This window comes from Salvelinus alpinus, chromosome 16 (genome assembly GCF_045679555.1).
Source record: "Salvelinus alpinus chromosome 16, SLU_Salpinus.1, whole genome shotgun sequence".
In the NCBI taxonomy this organism is placed as follows: Eukaryota; Metazoa; Chordata; class Actinopteri; order Salmoniformes; family Salmonidae; genus Salvelinus; species Salvelinus alpinus.
Genome location: NC_092101.1, coordinates 13,656,618 through 13,675,734, shown reverse-complemented (window position 1 = coordinate 13,675,734; position 19,117 = coordinate 13,656,618). Strand labels below are relative to the sequence as shown.

General features: G+C 43.0%; 1 protein-coding gene across 2 annotated transcripts in view; it reads left to right on the top strand.

The window, feature by feature from the left end:
* The window catches only part of LOC139540880 (polyamine-transporting ATPase 13A3-like), a 69,846-nt gene extending 51,266 nt beyond the window's left edge, over positions 1-18,580 (top strand). The window contains exons 14-32 of one of the 2 annotated variants that reach the window (XM_071344904.1): positions 23-211; positions 418-630; positions 946-1,065; positions 1,217-1,234; positions 1,330-1,483; positions 1,752-1,997; positions 2,903-3,075; positions 5,381-5,509; positions 5,600-5,679; positions 5,820-5,862; positions 5,975-6,084; positions 6,263-6,359; positions 6,471-6,543; positions 6,971-7,148; positions 7,463-7,641; positions 7,833-7,921; positions 8,086-8,166; positions 9,173-9,265; positions 10,142-18,580. In XM_071344904.1, coding sequence (XP_071201005.1) covers positions 23-211; positions 418-630; positions 946-1,065; positions 1,217-1,234; positions 1,330-1,483; positions 1,752-1,997; positions 2,903-3,075; positions 5,381-5,509; positions 5,600-5,679; positions 5,820-5,862; positions 5,975-6,084; positions 6,263-6,359; positions 6,471-6,543; positions 6,971-7,148; positions 7,463-7,641; positions 7,833-7,921; positions 8,086-8,166; positions 9,173-9,265; positions 10,142-10,354 — 2,478 coding nt within the window. In that variant the 3' untranslated portion in view covers positions 10,355-18,580. The remainder of the gene's footprint in view (positions 1-22; positions 212-417; positions 631-945; positions 1,066-1,216; positions 1,235-1,329; positions 1,484-1,751; positions 1,998-2,902; positions 3,076-5,380; positions 5,510-5,599; positions 5,680-5,819; positions 5,863-5,974; positions 6,085-6,262; positions 6,360-6,470; positions 6,544-6,970; positions 7,149-7,462; positions 7,642-7,832; positions 7,922-8,085; positions 8,167-9,172; positions 9,266-10,141) is intronic. The other variant, XM_071344905.1, reaches the window with a different exon arrangement.
* The last annotated feature ends 537 nt before the right edge of the window (positions 18,581-19,117 follow it).

Sequence of the window (19,117 nt, the reverse complement as noted above, 5' to 3'; positions counted from 1 at the left end):
CCTCTCCTCTACCGTGGCCCAGGTGCCAGCCAAGACCATCATCATCGAGTCCCTGGACATCATCACCATCACCGTGCCCCCCGCGCTGCCCGCTGCCATGACGGCGGGCATCGTGTACGCCCAGCGCCGCCTCAAACGCATCGGCATCTTCTGCATCAGCCCCCAGAGGATCAACATCTGTGGCCAGCTCAACCTGGTCTGCTTCGACAAGGTGGACACACACACACACACACACACACACACACACACACACACACACACACACACACTAGTAGAGGCTGTGCTTTGGAAACTAGTTGTATTGTGGCCTGGTGATCTGATATGGTAATCGCCCTGCTTAACAGTTACTTCTCTATATTTACTTTGATGAAAGGGTTATTCTCCCCCTATTCACCATCTCTGTTACTTTCTCCTCAGACGGGTACACTCACAGAGGATGGACTAGACTTATGGGGAGTCCAGAGAGTGGAGAATGGCACTTTCCACCTGTCAGAGGAGAATGCCTACAAGGAGAGTCTGGTCAAGTCCCAGTTTGTAGCCTGCATGGCCACCTGCCACTCTCTTACCAAGATTGATGGCCAGCTGTCCGGAGACCCTCTGGACCTGAAGATGTTTGAGGCCACAGGTTGGGTGAGTGACCGAAACTGGACCTTTCACCTCTGTCCTTCACTATTTCTTCATCCGTCCAATGTGTATCATGCAGAGATATGTCGAAAGTATGTTTGACACTTGCTTTGATAGATTTTCCGGCTTACTATTTCTTACTTTGATGTAAGAAATAGTAAGCCGGAAAATATCTCAAAGCATATTCGCTTTCCCCTGACTTTCAATGATGTGCCGATCACACTTATGGGTCCATTTTGAGATGTTGGTCAGTTGAAATATCCACTTTCCATGCAGCTTAGCGTTTCTTTCATGTTTACTACTCCCTCTACTCCTTGTCAGATCCTGGAGGAGGCCACTGAGGAGGAGACCTCCCTCCACGACCGCATCATGCCCACCGTGGTGCGGCCCCCCAAGCAGCTGATGCCCCCCGAGCCCGTCATGTCACCCGAACAGGACATGGTACGAACAGTTTACCCCCCCCGAGGCACTGATGTGTAAAAGATTAAGCTTTGTCACATATTCACCTGTCACATATTCATCTGTCACATATTCTTTGAAATGCACTGTTTGATTGTACATTCACTCTGTTTACTTCACTTTCACACTGTAGGAGCTGTATGACTTGTCGGTAAGTAGTGCTATCGCTCTTGTTTTTAATATTTCTCCTAGGATGTGAAAGATCCGTAGGTGAAAGGTAATTCTGTGTGTTGTGTCCCCATACAGTTGGCCTATGAGATTGGTATTGTGCGTCAGTTCCCCTTCTCCTCGGCGCTGCAGAGGATGTGTGTGGTAGCCCGTCTGCTGGGGGAGAAGCGCATGGATGCCTACCTCAAGGGGGCGCCAGAGGTGGTGGCCAGCCTCTGCAAGAAAGACACTGGTTGGTCTCTTAACGGTTTACTCTGAATTTGACAGTACATTTAGCAGACCCTCCTATTGAGAAGAAGTTATGGCCAGTATAGTAACGAACGAACGCTCTGCTATTCAGTTGTAGCCTTGGACTAAGTGTGATAATCATGGTCACTTCATATGAATGGTGTATTGACATGATGCCGATGCCATGATAAAGACGAGCAGTTTAAGTAAAATGTTTTGTTCCCTGGAATTGTTCATTTTGAAGATGTTTTCGAAACCATCTGTCCGTGTAGTTCCAGAGGACTTTGCGGAGGTTCTGGAGGACTACACCAAGCAGGGCTTCCGGGTCATCGCCCTGGCCCACCGCCGCCTCGAGTCCAAACTCACCTGGCACAAAGTCCAGAACGTCAACAGGGACCAGATGGAGGCCAACATGGAGTTCCTGGGGTTGATCATCATGCAGAACAAGCTGAAGGCTGAGACCGCCGGGGTACTGGAGGACCTCCGCAGGGCACACATCCGCACCGTCATGGTCACTGGTGAGAAAGCGGGCACACCAACATGTTTATCATATCAACATACACAGTAAAACATCATCACTGATCTGACTTGACTTTAAGTGAGATTTGTTTTTTTAACCATTCCTCTCCCTTACCGAACGGTTTGTCCTGTCTGAACTAGTTTCATTGGGTTTGTGAAAGCCATTCAGTAGACTTGAATGCCAATGGTCTTGAATCAGTGATGAGTGACCTCAAGGTATATGCCATTTAGCATAAGCTTTTTTTCCCCAAAGCGACATATAATCATGCATGCATACATTCTACATATGGGTGGCCACAATACTGGTGTTACAAGCGCCATGCTCTGCCAACCGAGCCACACAGGATCGCTATCAGACATGAGTGGTTGTCACTCTCTAATGACAATCACCAGTACCCATTCATACTGTAGCCATACCTCACACACATAGAATGTGATGATCGTTGGGTTTTTCTTGTGGTTCTCAACGCTTTACGGAGGTATTCCTGGAATCCAGACTAATAAAGTTCTGGGCCGTGCAGCTTAACGGGCAGAAAGAGCCAAAGTCCAGTCCGGTGTGTCTCTCTCTCTCTCTCCTTTTCTCCCTCTTTTGCTTTCAGCACTGTAAATGTAATCACACAATTATATGGTTTCACCGCCCGCCAACCCCTCTCACTAACCCGTGGCCTGTCATGCGGACCACTGGTCCAGAGCCAGTATGCCCAGGCTGCCCCATCCCAACCCCTACCCAGGTTTAGAGTTTCACAAAGAGCATAGCGCCAGGACAATACCCCCTTGTACCTCAGGGAATAGGAGGCAGTCACCTCTTGGGCAATGATCTGAGATCTGTTTTGTGTCCACCCACTTCCATAATGGTTATGAGTAGGTCTGTGCCTAAGGGCAACATTTAACATCTTTCCTCCAGGTGACAACATGTTGACAGCCATCTCAGTGGCCAGGGACTGTGGCATGATCCCCCCTCAGGACCGGGTCATCATCGCCGACGCGCTGCCCTCCAAAGATGGTCAGTCGGCCAAGATCAACTGGCGCTACGCAGACAAACCCAGCAAACATGTGGGCAAAGCCCCACGCCTGGAGGTGAGAGATGGACCCCTGGTGGTGGGTGTGGCTAATTACAGCTCTGTCAGACAGACACACACACACACACTAGATGCTGGGTGAGTGAGATGGAAAACAGAAACACCACACATGTGAGTGCCCTCTGTGGGCCAGCATGAGTCATGATTAAGCTAGTTGCTCTGATCCCCCTCAGTTTCAATGAGAGCCATGCATGGTTACATCAGAACTCAGAAATAGCCCAGTGATCACACGCAGCAGGAATGGATGAATGAATGGGTGTGTTCTGGGTTCTAGACAATGGCAGCCAGTCATTGTCAGATTGTGTCTAGATGCTATCAGGAATATGTATATTTACTGGCATACCTTAAAGGGATAGTTTGGGATTTTGGCAATGAAGCCCTTTATCTACTTCCTCAGTCAGATGAACTTGTGGATACCATTTGTATGTGTTGTTCAGTTTGAAGGAAGTTGCTAACTAGCGTTAGTGCAATTACTGGAAGTCTATGGGAACAGCTAGCATGCTAGCTGTCCTTGTGGACTTCGTCGTTGCGCTAAAGCTAGTTAGCATTGGCTCACAAAACTTGCTCCGACTTCCTTCGTACTGGACGTTGAGACATAAAAATGGTATCCCTAGTTCATCTGACTCTGAGGAAGTAGATAAAGGGCTTCATTGCCAAATCCCTATAAGGTCTCCACATCCGTTTATATGGAAACCAGTGGTAATTTCGTCAACAAAAATAGTGACACAAATATTTTTCAGTGGCAATTGACGAGACTTTAACTAACTAAATAGCTTTTTCATTTCAGTAGACTAAAACGAGACACGAATAAATTACCTCTGTGACTAAAATCTGACTACTAAGTGGACTGGACAAAAGTTTTTGGTGAGATTGAGAGCTTTATTAGCAGCACAGATGTGCAGCACAGTTCTGTTCAGCAGTGGGAAGGATGCCCCAAACCCGGGCCTACATCAGGTGAGCTGCGGGGGAGCAAGAGATGAGGCAGACAGACTCCGTCTCTGATTATACACATCACATTAGGGACTCTCTCTTGCTTCCCGTAGATAACCAGTCACCAACAGCTTTCTTGTTGGCTATCCTTTGCCTGGTTAAGAAACACAAGCTGCTTTACGAAATGAAAAACAGTAGCTGCATTGGGTTTAATAGAAAAACAAGTCTAGCTACGTTTTTCTCTCCCTTGAGTATAGAGAAGTAGGCTGTCTTTGAATTTGTAGTCTCGCTCAACCCTCCCACTTTCCCCACTGCATTTCATAGGCAGGTTCTGTAGCCAACTCTCCATCTTTTCCTCAGAGAAACAGCTTGATTCTAGACCTGACGGTTCAAAAGATATGATCCATAATACCGGCACTACGTGTTTTTCTTTCTATCATTCATAAAGTGGCTCGTTCTAAAACTTGGCTACTTGCGGACCGGACCGTTAACTATTTACTTAGGTGACAACTTGTTCAGTCATAGCAAACAATTTATTGACTAAATTCCTCTTGCCACTACACTGTATCTGACTGGGTAAATAACTTTTATTTTGAGTTAATGGGGACTCAGACTTGAACACTTGGACCAGTACTCGAGCACTGATTCGGACTCTAGGTTTTTATGACTCCATTACATCACTGGGCGAAACAGTCATTAGCTCCCATTCTACTTTTGGACACCAATGTGGCTGTGGCATCTGTGGAACGTTGACCACAATGCCAATGACGCGACCGAGTGACGGATGTGCAACCCTTCCTGCTTTGTGGCACCATCTGGTGATTATGCTTCTCTCGTGCTCTCTCCACGTGTGTGTGTGTGTGTGTGTGTGTCTATTTTTTCTGTATGTAATGTACACTATCTATGTAGGCCGAGTTAAGAATTTACATGGCCAGATAATTCTTATATATGTTTGTCATATTTCTGCTGCTGGGAAGAGAATAGGATGTTACGCAGACAAATATGTTGGTAGGACAACGCTATGTATGTTTGTGCACATAGAAGTCAGTGACGTATGTTTACTATAGGTTAATGAGGCAATACAAATGTGATGTGACTAAAATGAAAGGGCATTTATTTGACTAAAATGGCCCACTGTTTTCGTCATTTTGACAATAACTACACAATTTTTTTTTAAATAATGTAAAACATTTCACTAAGTCTTAATGATATTTTTGTCAGAGTGCCAAAATTAACATTGATGGAAACTGAAGTTGTCAGTCGCTAGCTTTTACAACTCTACATAAGCCATATGATATCAATTATCTGCAAGATGTCAACCTTCCCTTGCTCACCTGTACCTGCTTGCCCCCCGCCCCTTCCTGTCCCAACAGGAAGTAGAGATCAGTCTAGAGGATGTTTGTCACACTGACGAGCCCAAGTCTCAGGACCAGTACCACTTCGCCATGAGTGGCAAGTCCTTCGCTGTCATCACTGAGCACTTTCAGGATGTGCTGCAGAAGGTAATGGGGTCCATTCCCCAATAAACACATAGCTATTGCTGTTGTGATTTGGTTGTGTCTAATGCATTGTTGTCTGCCTATCTGGTGTAGTTGGTGCTGCGTGGCACAGTGTTTGCCCGAATGGCCCCCGACCAGAAGACCCAGCTCATCGAAGCACTGCAGAGTGTGGAGTGAGTAGAGACGCTGTTAACCCATGGGCACAAATAGCACAGTACACACTCACCCTCTTCATAGATCTGTTTAAATTGCATTCGTTACACATTTTGTAAATTACAGTTAAAAACAGTAAATTATCTTTCCCCATGTGCAGCTATTTTGTGGGCATGTGTGGAGATGGCGCAAATGATTGTGGTGTAAGTACAGACCTCTTTTGAAAGCATTTTTTGTTGTCAAATGATCATGCAGATAGAAGTAAAGACACTATGTTATTGTTTCAACTTGCTCCCCTCCAACCTCGCTCTCTAGGCTTTGAAGAAGGCTCATGGTGGGATCTCTCTCTCTGAGCTGGAGGCCTCTGTAGCCTCTCCCTTCACCTCCAGGACCCCCAACATCTCCTGTGTCCCCAGCCTCATCAGGTAGGCCTGCTCTGGGCCTCAAGCACCAAAACACTACCCATCAGCTCAACATGGCTAACAAACAAACACCAGCCTACTGCCAAGCTTAGAGACTAATCAGTGAGCCTTATAAAAGCACTTGCATGCTGACTCGCTCAATTTGTTCCTAAAAAAAAATAAAAAAACTGTCTATCCACAGAGAAGGGCGAGCGGCTCTCATCACCTCCTTCTGTGTGTTCAAGTTCATGGCACTCTACAGCATCATCCAGTACATCAGTGTCACCCTGCTCTACTCTGTGAGTACAGTACCCCTCCCTTAGTCTCTGCACTCCTGTCAGGATATTACTAGTCTCTGGTGTATACAGTACCTCTGTACCTCTGACCTTATCTCTCTGTAACCATGTCAGATCCTCAGTAACCTGGGAGACTTCCAATTCCTCTTTATCGACATCGCAATCATCCTCCTCATCGTCTTCACCAGTAAGTAGATCAACACTAGCTAGTTTGACACTTGTCCACAAAGTGTCCAGACACTTTTATTACGATTTAATTTGGTTTTTAGAAACTTACCCCACCAGCAAAAGACTTGCTCATTCTACAGTATGGGAGTCATGGATGAATATGAACAAAGTCTCCAAAAACACCCAAATACTTTATTTTAGAAATGGCAAAGCTCTCAGTAGAGTGATGCAAGTCTTTAGATGTTGTTGGTAAGTTTCTATAAACCAGGTGAAATTTTAGAAAATTGAGATTTGGTAGAAAAAAGTGAACTTGTCCTTTTAAATTAAATGTTTGATCTACTACCAGCTTTGCTGGGTTTGTACTTCACTCTCTGTACCCATCCTACCTTCCGGTTCCTTACTTTCCCTGTGTCTTTGTCATTGTCTCTCCCACCTTCTCTGTCCAGTGTCTCTGAACCCAGCATGGAAGGAGCTGGTGTCGAGGCGTCCCCCCTCAGGTCTGATCTCAGGCCCTCTGCTGTTCTCCGTGCTTACTCAGATCCTCATCTGTCTGGGCTTCCAGACCATCGCTTTCCTCTGGGTCCGACACCAGGCCTGGTACGACATCTGGACGCCAGAGTTAGAGTGAGTCCAAGTTCAACCCCCAAGCTAACTACTGGACCTATTCAAAACACACCATTGGGGGGACAGCAGTAAGAATGTAAAATCACCAATTCACACCAAAACTTTTCCAGTGCAAACACACCAATAACCTGTAACAATGGACCAATGAGACAACACTACCAGACTCAAAACAAACCAATAAGCCATATACCGTGAATGTCTTATTGTATACCATTACTGCAAACAGTAGGGACGTTGCCAGTCAACTTTTGACTTGTAAAACTGCTTCCCGATCTACATATGACTGTGTGCATCTCTGTTCTCTCCTCTCCCAGTGCCTGCAACTCGTCCCCCCATGTCAACTTCTCCCCAAAGCACAACTCCTCTGAGGACGACCACAACATCAAGAACTACGAGAACACCTCCCTGTTCTATGTCTCCTCCTTCCAGTACCTCATCGTGGCCATCGTCTTCTCCAAGGGGAAGCCCTTCAGACAGCCCAGCTACAAAAACTGTGAGGACCACTACTAACACCAACGTTGCCACGTATTCGCCTGAAAATCGGATAACAGTATAAAAGTGTTATTTAAAAGTGTTGGTTCCAAAATCAAGTTAGGGTTTGAGATTGGTTGAAATGCAAAAAGAAAAATTCTGTGTAACTGACCTATGTTTGATGAGTTGTTCTGTCCGTCTCTTTCTCTGCAGGGCCCTTTGTGCTGTCATGTATTGGCTTGTACATATTTCTGTTCTTCATCATGTTCTACCCTGTGTCTGCTATCGATGAATTCCTAGAGGTGAGTGGACATCAACCAGGAGAGACGAGCGTCATACAGATATTCGCCTCAAGCTTCGGTTGAATTGGGTCCTACAGTAATGACTTTGTGAATTAACATGGCGTTGCTTCACTTTTTTTGTTTAAATGTGCTCTTGTGAATCTGTTCCTCTCCCTCCCGTCTAGATTGTGTGTGTTCCGTTTGAATGGAGAATCACTCTGTTCTTCATCATCGTAGTCAATGCAGCCGTGTCTGTCTTGGCGGAGGTAAGACACACACACACACATTAAACTGTCCATTTTGCAGTATTCTGGGCTCTCTTTACACCATGTTACGTAGGTATTTTTCGCATGTACAGTTTTTGTTTTGTCATCAGTGTTGTCGTCATCAGTGTTTTCATTAAGATGCATAGGTTGTCACGTGGTGTTCGATTGTGCGTTGACTCTGACCTACTGTCGGAAAGTGTTAAAGGATGAAGTGGAGGGCTGAGCTGTGATGTACCATTTGACTATCTTTTCAGTATGAAAAAGCCAGAAACTGCATCGTCTTTCATTGACATAACCAACTGAAAAAGCCCTCTTGTAACTTGAGCGGGGACACGCACACAATTCCTCCCTTTCTTTAAATACAACCTGCCATCACCACAGTGACGGCCACGCTGTAAACCACTCAGCGCATTAAATCTAATGGGTGGTTGGTTACACACCCAGGCTCTGCTCTTTCTCAATCTCCAAGCGTAGACAAGTGGCAGAAAATGATGACCTAGAGCTGTGTGGCCCAATGATAGAGATGGCTCACTGGTGATTTACTATTAGAAAATGCCCCTGGCTTGCCCTGCGCAGTAGAGCAGTTCTCTCTCCCCGCTCTTGAGCCTCCCAAGCCCACACACAGCTTAGCAGTGACACAAGATGGCGGTCTCGCCAAGGCTGCCAACCTCCCACACACCAACCAATGACGCTCAATGGATAATCACCAGGAACAGATCCCTGTCACAACAAAATCCACTTTTAAAAAGCACCATCCTGTTGTAGATGATGACACCCTCTTTCTCATAGTATTTTATTGTCTTCATTTATGTTGAGAATAACCCCTTTTGCCTCTACTCACGACTAACGCACAGCGCTGAAATCACCTCACATGCCCTTTCAGTAGTTTGACTATACAAAAAACAAATGAGGATAGACAAAATCTGCTTGAGAAAAGCTGTGTGATCAAGTAGCCACTCTGCTCTTTGTAATTTTTTTCCTGCCCACTGCGCCTATTATTCCATAGACCCTCGTCCTTGACGTCGTCTTATGGAAGCTTGTGTTCAGCCGAGACAAGCAGGGCAGCTATGGCACCACCCCTGCCACCCCGACAACACAGGTTGGGAAATCTGACACTCCTCTTCCACCGTCGCTTTTAATCTCCCCTGGTGACCCCCTTCCCCTCCCTTTCTTCTTTCTCTCCTTTCTCTTTCTCTATCACCCAGCACTCTTATTATATAACCTACCCAAACCTTGCATGTGTGGACCTTATTGTTCTCTGACCCTCTTTCGCCCCCTGATGGGTTGTCTGTGTTATTACTCTCCTCTGGGAGCACGATTCCTTCCTGTATTTAATACCCCCAGCAGTAGTACAGTATTGGCTCCAGTAAGCTCCTCCCGCTGCATGCGCCTCAAAGCGTCCCCTGTTAGCTCCTAACAGTGTGAGTGGAAACCGCATGGTCTCGATCAGGTACAGTTATGTATCCACTGCAGGCTAGCTGAGAAGGGTATGTCTCCCACCCATGGTGTCACTCTTGATCCCTCCCATGGTGTCACTCTTGATCCCTCCCATGGTGTCACAAATTCTCCTAATTATCTTCTGTTGCACTGCATGTCTGCTTGTTTTGAGGTAATTCTCGGCAGAAAAAGGACAATCCCCCAAACGTATTGCCAGCCATGCTTGACTTGAATTTGAATTACCTAAGAACTAATTCTGTTGAAATTATAGAATTTTTCACGACAGTTAAAAACCATAATAAAACAATGTGTATGCATGCTGCAATAGTGAACCAATCTGAATACCATCACTACCTTTAGGTTATATAGTGCATGTGGTGACATAAGCATGTGAGATCATTCTACCTTCTAAAGGCACAAAAATACAAAAGACAATTGGGAAGACAATGAATGAGGAAACATATCCACAGAGGAAAAAAATATTCAGTAAGTTTTCTTTGCCCTTTCCCTCCTCTTGTTGTCGTTGTGCGGTTTCCAGGGTGGCATAGACCTCTGGGGACCCAAGTGTCTGTCGTGGCTGTGCTGCCGGCAGAGGAAGGTACCCAAGGCACTCTACATGCATCTGGCCCAGGAGCTGAGCGTGGACCCCGACTGGCCCCCCAAACCCACCACCACCACCGAAGCCAATCCCCCGCCGCCCGGCAACACCCCAGAAAACTGCTCCTCCTACCAGATCATGGCCGACTCCTAGCACCCCCCCGCCCCCGATCTTGCTAAAGCAGATATACATACACGACCAAAAGGACAAAAAATAAACTGTTGTCTATGAAAAGGACGAGGCGAAAGACTATGAAAGATGGGGTGATGGTAAAAATGGTTTGTGGGATGGACAAATGGGAGTGTGGATCCTCCAGGTATCTGGTCTCTCCATGCTCTTTGCTGCTCAGATCCATCACAGTGTTCAGACCCTGGCTAGTCTACATAAGCCCCACCAACCAAACCCCTCAACCTGCCACCACCCCCTGGTCTACAAAGGTTTGTCTACTACACAAATACATCCCAAGGATAGTTTACTCTAGCGATTCTCAACTGGTGGGTCGCAGGTGGTTTTGAATGGGTTGCGGGTGTCTTGATATTTTATTTATTTACTCAGTCTGAACTTAAACCAGTTAGAGAGTGATTTAAATAATTTAATCTGACCTATTTTTCTTCAATCACTGTATTTTCAATCTAGAGCTAATTAGCAGCGCTATGTTGGTTGATTTTGTGGTCTCAAACCAGTGAGTTTATTAACATACATTTTTCCAGATTACATTTTTCCAGATTGCATTTTTGCAAATTTTCTTTGCAATGCAAATACACTATGACCAAAGGTATGTGGACACCTGCTTGTGAAACATCTCATTCCAAAATCATGGGCATTAATATTGAGTTGGTGCCCCCTTTGCTGCTATAACAGCCTCCACTCTTCTGGGAAGGCTTTCCACTAGATGTTGGAACATTGCTGCGAGGATTTGCTTCCATTCATACACGAGCATTAGTGAGGTCAGGCACTGATGTTAGGCGATTTGAGTCTGGATCACAAAGGTGCTCAATGGGGTTGAGGTCAGGGCTCTATGCAGGCCAGTCAAGTTCTTCCACACCAATCTCGACAAACTATTTCTGTATGGACCTTGATTTGTGCACAGGGGCATTGTCATGCTATAACAGTGAAGGACCTTTCCCAAACTGTTGCCACAAAGTTGGAAGCACAAAATCGTCTAGAATGTCATTGTATGCTGTAACGTTAAGATTTCCCTTCACTGGAACTAAGGGGCCTAGCACGAACCATGAAAAACAGTCCCAGACCATTATTCCTCTTCCACCAATCTTTACAGTTGGCACTATGCATTGGGGCAGGTAGCATTCTCCTGGAATCCGCCAAACCCAGATTTGTCCGTCGGACTGCCAAATGGTGAAGCGTGATTAATCACTCCAGAAAACGCGTTTCCACTGCTTCAGAGTCCATTGGCGGCGAGCTTTACACCACTTTAGCCGAAACTTGGCAATCTTAGGCTTGAGTGATGCTGCTCGGCCATGGAAACCCATTTCATTAAGATCCCGACGAACAGTTCTTATTTTGACGTTGCTTCCAATGGCAGTTTGGAACTCTGTAGTGAGTGTTGCAACTGAGGACAGACGATTTTTACGCGCTTCTGCACTCGGCGGTCCCGTTCTGTGAGCTTGTGTGGCCTACCACTTCACGGGTGAGCCTAGACGTTTCCACTTCAAAATAACAGCCCTTACAGTTGACCGGGACAGCTCTAGCAGGGCATACATTTGACGAACTGACTTGTTGGAAAGGTGGCATCCTGTGACAGGACCATGTTGAAGGTCACTGAGCTCTTCAGTAAGGCCAATCTACTGCCAATGTTTGTCTATGGAGATTGCATGGCTGTGTGCTCGATTTTATACACCTGTCAGCAAAGGGTGTGGCTGAAATAGCTTAATCCACTAATCTGAAGGGGTGTCCACATACTTTTGTGTATATATAGTGTATCAAATCGCGACTGAGCCAACCTGGTTTAATTTGTGTCCGGGGCAAAACCAGTTGAGAACCACTGGTCTACTCTATATCCACCCCACTTCTCCTCCTCACCCGCTCTACCTGCAGTCCAATAGTCCTTGGTGTCGACAGGCTGGGTCCTGTGGCAGAGTCAGACCCCCGTACTGAAATATGCAGCAACCGAACACACTCCAATCTTAGTTCTTATTTCTACAGTTGTAGTTGCTGCTGCCGTGATTCCTCCAGGAGCTCAAGATCTTCTCCCATTTGCTTTTGTTTGTAAGCAGCCACCAGACATCTCCACTAAGGTGGTTATCACCATACAGGAGACTCAAAGCATGGATGTGCATGAACCCAGCTCCATATAGCCATTGTTACATGGTGGTTGGAACACTACTGCTTACCCAACAGTACTGTAATCCTATTATTGCTGAACCAGAACCTTTTTGTATTATGAAACAGTATGTGCGCTCAAGAGGCAACATGCAAACGGCTTGGAATCATGTGTAGCAGCAATCTGCCCCCCCCCCCGCATCTAGAAACCATCCATAGGTGAATAGACTTGCAAATCGTGTCAAACTGGCCACACATGGGCTAGCATTACTCCGCATAAAAACTGTCTTTGGAAAAGAAAAAAATATCCTGTATTGCATTTCTTCCCATGGAAGAAGAATCAAGGTATGATAATGGCATTGTGAAATCCATTAGCTAGCTGTATGCTCTCCATACAGCCGTGCAACTGGCAACACATACTGTACTACCGATACACACTGCGCTATAGCCATAATAGCATGCATGTATAAAAAACTGCACAGTCAAAAGTGAAATCAAAGGGCTAATACTCATTGTCCATCAGAGGAAGCTGCTGGGTGGAGATCTAGGATGACGGGCTCAAATCAAATACAATCTAATTTCATTTGTCACATGCTTTGTAAACAACCGGTGTAGACTGAGTGAAATTCTGGGTCCTTTTCCAACAATGCAGAGTTAAAGATAAAAAAATTACAATAGAAATACTAACAAGGAATAAATAACAATAACAAGTAAAAAAAAACATGGCTATATTCAGGAAGTACCGGTACCGAGTCGACGTGCAGGAGTACAAGGTAATTGAGGTCGATATACACATCAAGTAGGTATAAAGTGACTAGGCAACAGGATAGATAATGGACAGCCGCAGCAGTGTATGTGGTGAGTGTGAAGTGTGTGTGTGTGTGTGTGTGTGTTGGGGGTGTAAGTGAGTGTGTAGGTAGTCCAGTGTGTGTGCATAGAGTCCGTGCAAAAAAAGAGTCAATGCCGGTAGTCCGGGTAGCCATTTCCTTATCTATTTACCAGTCTTGTTTAGCAGTAGTGCTAAGCGATTAGTGTTTTTTTGGAGGTTGATTGGATTATTAAAAAATAATCACGGTTTTAGGTTGCGATTATTTGGGTTAAATGCTGCCCATTACTGCTGATCACTTATTAACCATTTGTTCACATTACTTTAATATAGAATATATTTCAGTGTATTACATTTGTTTTATTTGATGACTTTATTTCATTACAAGTCATCTCATGTCTATAGAGCTGCTGTCTGACAAAATCACTATTTTGTAGCTCTTCAAAGTAAATAATACTTGTATGACTGCTGAATAAGAACGATCAATCACTTTGATCATGTATTTTCTGGTAGAGATACCTGGCGAAGCAACAGCCGCTCTGTCACCTCACGATCGTGCATTCTTGTCTCTTCCTGTAGCAGGCGTAAAAGAAACATAGACCGGACAAGTAGATGCACAATGGATTATGGTCATTGTAGTTAATTACCATGTTTCATGCACTAAACTATGTAGAATACTGACCTGTTGGAAACTACATCGCACAGTTCAGGCTGGATCTGATTTATCTTGAGAGAAACTGTACAATGTGCGCATTGAGCATACAGAAATCTGAACAGAATGGAATTCAAATAATTTAACCAAATTTAGCCAATTAGTTGCTTAAAGCAACAAAAAATAAACTTAATTGCTCACTACTTGCTGTGAGGTAGCAGAGAGAACAGTCTAAAACATGTGAGAAAAGTCTGAACGTGTTTGATACCATTTAATTCTAACCATTACAATGAGCCAGTCCTATACCTCTGCCACCATTGTTGTCCATATACTCGAAGATACAGTACACAAACATGCACGCGCACACACACACACTCTGTCGCGATTCATATATTCTCAACAGCTAAATTGGTTCACATTATTTCATAACATAAAATGTACTGTGTGCATTGCTGTCCACCCTCATGTGTTGACCATATTGTAGATGTCATATTTTCTGCCGGTCAGTTGTGTACTACCTAAGCTAGTCTTTCTCCTCATAGTAGCAGATCACATATCGTCAGAGATCCTAGTTTGTGTTCATCCAAAATGTGTTTCAGAATTGTCAGAAACACGGTACTGAGAGATACCGCTAGAATGCTAGTTCAAATCAAATGACATGTTAAGGCAGTGTTAACTTATCTCGTTTTTTTTCTGCATTAATCACTTTTGTTTCTTTTTTAAGATTCACATTTAAATTTCAAGAATAACAAACGGTCGTTACTTACAATGTCCTAGTTATACATGATTACCTGATCAACCCTTACAGATCTCTATTGTAATGTTAATGATCTCCTGTGTGTTGGTAATATGGCAGGTCCTACGGGCTTAAGAAAAAGGACTTAGGAAAATTGCAATTGGTTCAGAACAGGGCAGCACGGCTGGCCCTTGGATATACACAGAGAGCTAATATTAATAATATGCATGTCAATCTCTCCTGGCTCAAAGTGGAGGAGAGCATGCTTGTATTTGAATGCACCAAGCTGTCTGTTTGAACTACTGGCGCACAGCTCGGACACCCATGCATACCCCACAAGACATGACACAAGAGGTCTCGTCACAGTCCCCAAGTCCAGAACAGGCTATGGAAGGTGCACAGTACTAAATAGAGCCATGACTACATGGAACTCTATTCCACGTCAAGCAACTCATGCATGCAGTCAAATTAGATTAACAAAAACAGATTAAAGAAAACACCTTATGGAACAGCGGGGACTATGAAGCAACACAAACATAGGCGCATACACACGTACACATGGGTTTTTGTACTGTATATATGTGGTAGTGGTGGAGTAGGGGCCTGAGGGCACACAGTCTGAATGTATTGTAATGTTTTTAGAATTGTATAAACTGCCTTAATTTTGCTGGACCCCAGGAAGAGTAGCTGGCAGCAGCTAATGGGGATCCATAATAAATACAAAATATGATAAAGGCGTATACAATGCACACTAAAGAGCATTTTCCAGAAATATCGGTCATTGATTGACGATATGACCAGGGGCAATAGTACATCCTTATGTGCCAATTCACGTGTCTAAACCAACTCTATGATTGAATCCATGACAGTTTTGCTTTTAGTAAGTTTTAGTAAGTATTTTTACTCAATGTTTCTGAAGAATTATTCACATTGGTGATGTTATTTTCTTCTGTTCAGGGGATCTTTCCTAAATATCTGTAGAAGACTCCGATTTATTTTTAATTTTTTTAAATGTGGCATTTACTTCAATTCAAAATCAAATGTTAGTTTGTTGAATGATTATATAAAACAAACCATATTATGTCTTTCCCAAAGAGTAAAGAACATTTTAATCAATGTTCAAATGGTTGTAAACAAGTAATATCTGTTTCCAGATCGGTCCAAAAAGCCGAAATACAAATCAGACTGGAATATTATGTGTACATTTACAGTATTTCTGTGTTAAAATTTTGCTTAAATATTGTTTAGAGATGTGCTTGAAGTCTGAAGTCTATTTTTCATTCATCTAAGGGCTGTAGTGTTGCTTTCTACTCTCTATTTGTGGTACTGTTTTGTCACGATCAGTTGTCTGTCTGTCTGTCTTTTTTTTTTTTTTTTTTACCGGAACAGCAATGCTGTGTTCATCTTTCTGAATTAGACATGATTCTATTGGGCATTTCTATAATTATTTAAGCCAATGATGAGGTGCGATTGTTATATATAGTTATATTTTTAAAGCCTGGAATGTTGCTTGGTGAGGTGAAAAACTCCTTGCCCTACGACCAATATCTAGTCTTGTGAGGAATATTTCTTCTCAGTACTCTGAAAACAGTTACTATGAATCTAATGATTGAAATAAGGGATTCCATATAATATCCAGTGCCTTCAGAAAGTCCCACCCCTTTACTTTTTCCACATTTACAGTGTAAAATGGATTGCATGGAGATTTGTCACGGATCTACACACAATACCCCATAATGTCAAATGTTGTTTTTAGAATTTATTTGACAAATTAATTAAAAATGAAATCCTGAAATGTCTTGAGTCAACTATTCAACCCATTTGATATGGCAAGCCTAAATAAGTACAGGAGTAAACATTTGCTTAAGTTGCATGCAATAATAGCAGTTAACATTATTTAGTTAGTAGTTAACAATTATCTGGAAGGTCCCTCAGTTCAAAAGTAATTTTCAAGCACAGATTCAACCGCAAAGACCAGGGAGGTTTTCCAATGCCTTGCAAAGAAGGGCACCTATTGGTAGAAAACAAAAAGCAGACTGAATATCCCTTTGAGGGTGGTGAAGTTATTAATTACACTTTGGATGGTGTATAAATACACCCAGTCACTACAAAGATGCAGGTGTTTTTCCTATCTCTGTAGCCGGAGAGGAAGGAAACCGCTCAGGGATTTCACCATGAGACCAATACTGATTTTTAAAACAGTTAGAGTTTAATGGCTGTGATGGGAGAACTGAGGATGGATCAACAACATTGTAGTTACTCAACAATACTGACTTAATTGACAGAGTGAAAAGAATGAAGGCTGTACAGAATAAAAACATTCAAAAACATACATCCTGTTTGCAACAAGGCACTGACGCAATACTGCAAAACACTTGGTAAAGAACTTTTTGACCTAATATACAAAGTGTTTTGTTTGCTGCAAATCCAACACATCACTGAGTACCACTCTTCATATTTTCAAGCATGGTGGTGGCTGCATCATGTTAGGGTATGCTTGTCATTGGTGAAGACTAGGGAGTTATTTAGGATCAAAATAAATGGACTAGAGCTAAGCACAGGCAAAATCCTAGAGGAAAACCTGATTTGCTTTCCTGGGAGACAAATTCACCTTTCAACAATAACCTAAAAAACAAAGCCAAATATACACTGCAGTTGCTTACCAAGACAACATTGAATGTTCCTGATTAGACTAGTTACAGTTTTGACTTAAATCTGCTTGAAAATCTATGGCAGGGCTTAAATGGCTGTCTAGCAATCATCAACAACCAACTTGACAGAGCTTGAAGAATTTGAAATGGCATAATAGGCAAATATTGTACAATACAGGTATGCAAAGCTCTTAGACTTACCCAAAAACACTCACAGCTGTAATTGCTGGCAAAGGTGATTCTAACGTGTTGAATACTTATCTAATCAAGATATATTTGTGTTCTATTTTTCATAAATATATAATTTTTCTTCCACTTTGACAGAGTATTGTGTGTGGATCGTTGACAAAAAAATCCCACTCCAACAAAAATGTGTAAAAAGTAAACGGGTGTGAATACTTTCTGAAGGCATTGTATTGGCACCTCAGTTTGACAAATATTGTTTCTGGGCAGAAATATTCTGACAATCTTTAGTTGAATGTTCGTTTTCACTAGCACCTGGCACCTAAAATATGTAAATGATGCTTTGAGTTTTTATACACAGTCTGTATGTAAAATAACAATGTACAGGCTGAAGAATGTGCATTGCTGTGGATATCACAACCCCTCTCCTCTAGAGAGGATTGTTTTGCTGCTAGGGGAATGATTCTCTCAACTGTCATAACCATGTACCTTAATGCTTCAACTTTGAATCCATAATGATAACCCTAAAACTTGCAAATTGTTATTCTGCTAAATTATATTTTACCCAGATACGGCTCTATCATAGCAATGAAGTGTATGCTGAAACTCTATGCTCTTAAGGTACATTATACCGGTTGTTGACATCTGTAGTCACCTGTTTTTTTATTAAGTGTTTGAAACAAACCATTGAGGCATTTAGAACATATCAGCCACTGAGTCTGTAGAACTTCCAGTGGAATTGTTTCCTCAGGGAAATGTGTGTATTTGTAACGTATAGAGAATTATAATAAAGTTAATACCTAACCGAATGGAAAACAAAGCCTGTTGGTAAACATATTATTACAATTTTCTATGTCATTGTTTGTGTGTAGATTGTTTGTTGCCACAAAATCTAATCTCCCAACCCTCAGTAAGAAAAAAGTTTTTTTGTTGTTGCAGAGATGTAGATTGCTTGTAATTTATATCTTTATTTTTCTTTACTAAGGATTGTTTCTAATTTCTTTAGATTTCTTTTGATTGTCTTTTCAATAAATGTGGTCTTCAAAAAACATGTTTGACTACTTTATAGTTTTTTAAAAATTATATGAAAAATTTAGGCCGGGATTTAATCCAATCGTGCTTTGTCGACAATGTGCCATTTACAGGTAGTTTGCGATTGAGCGGACATATGCAGCATTTACCATAAACGCAGACTGTTCTTATTATACCTCCGTGATGCGGATTCCTTGAATGCAGGAACACATGCGCCTTTAAAATGTGTATGTATGTATGTTGCTGACAAAGCGCAATCACATTGAATCCCGGGCATAATAGAGCCCCACAGTGGCAGTGGCAGAATACCCATAAAACCTAGTGGTCTAACAGGGAAATGGTTCCAATCGTTTTGCCAACATTAATTTTGCCCATGCAAACAACAAATCCCTGCAAGCAGGTATTGTCAATGTAAAACTTGCACAAGACCGTTTACAGAATTGTACATTTTAAGAATTGTAGCCTATTTATTCATTACTACATTTAGCTAACATTAGATAGTTAATCCAGAGATTAATATCTTTGCCTCAATTCGGCAGTCTCGTCCAGATCAAGG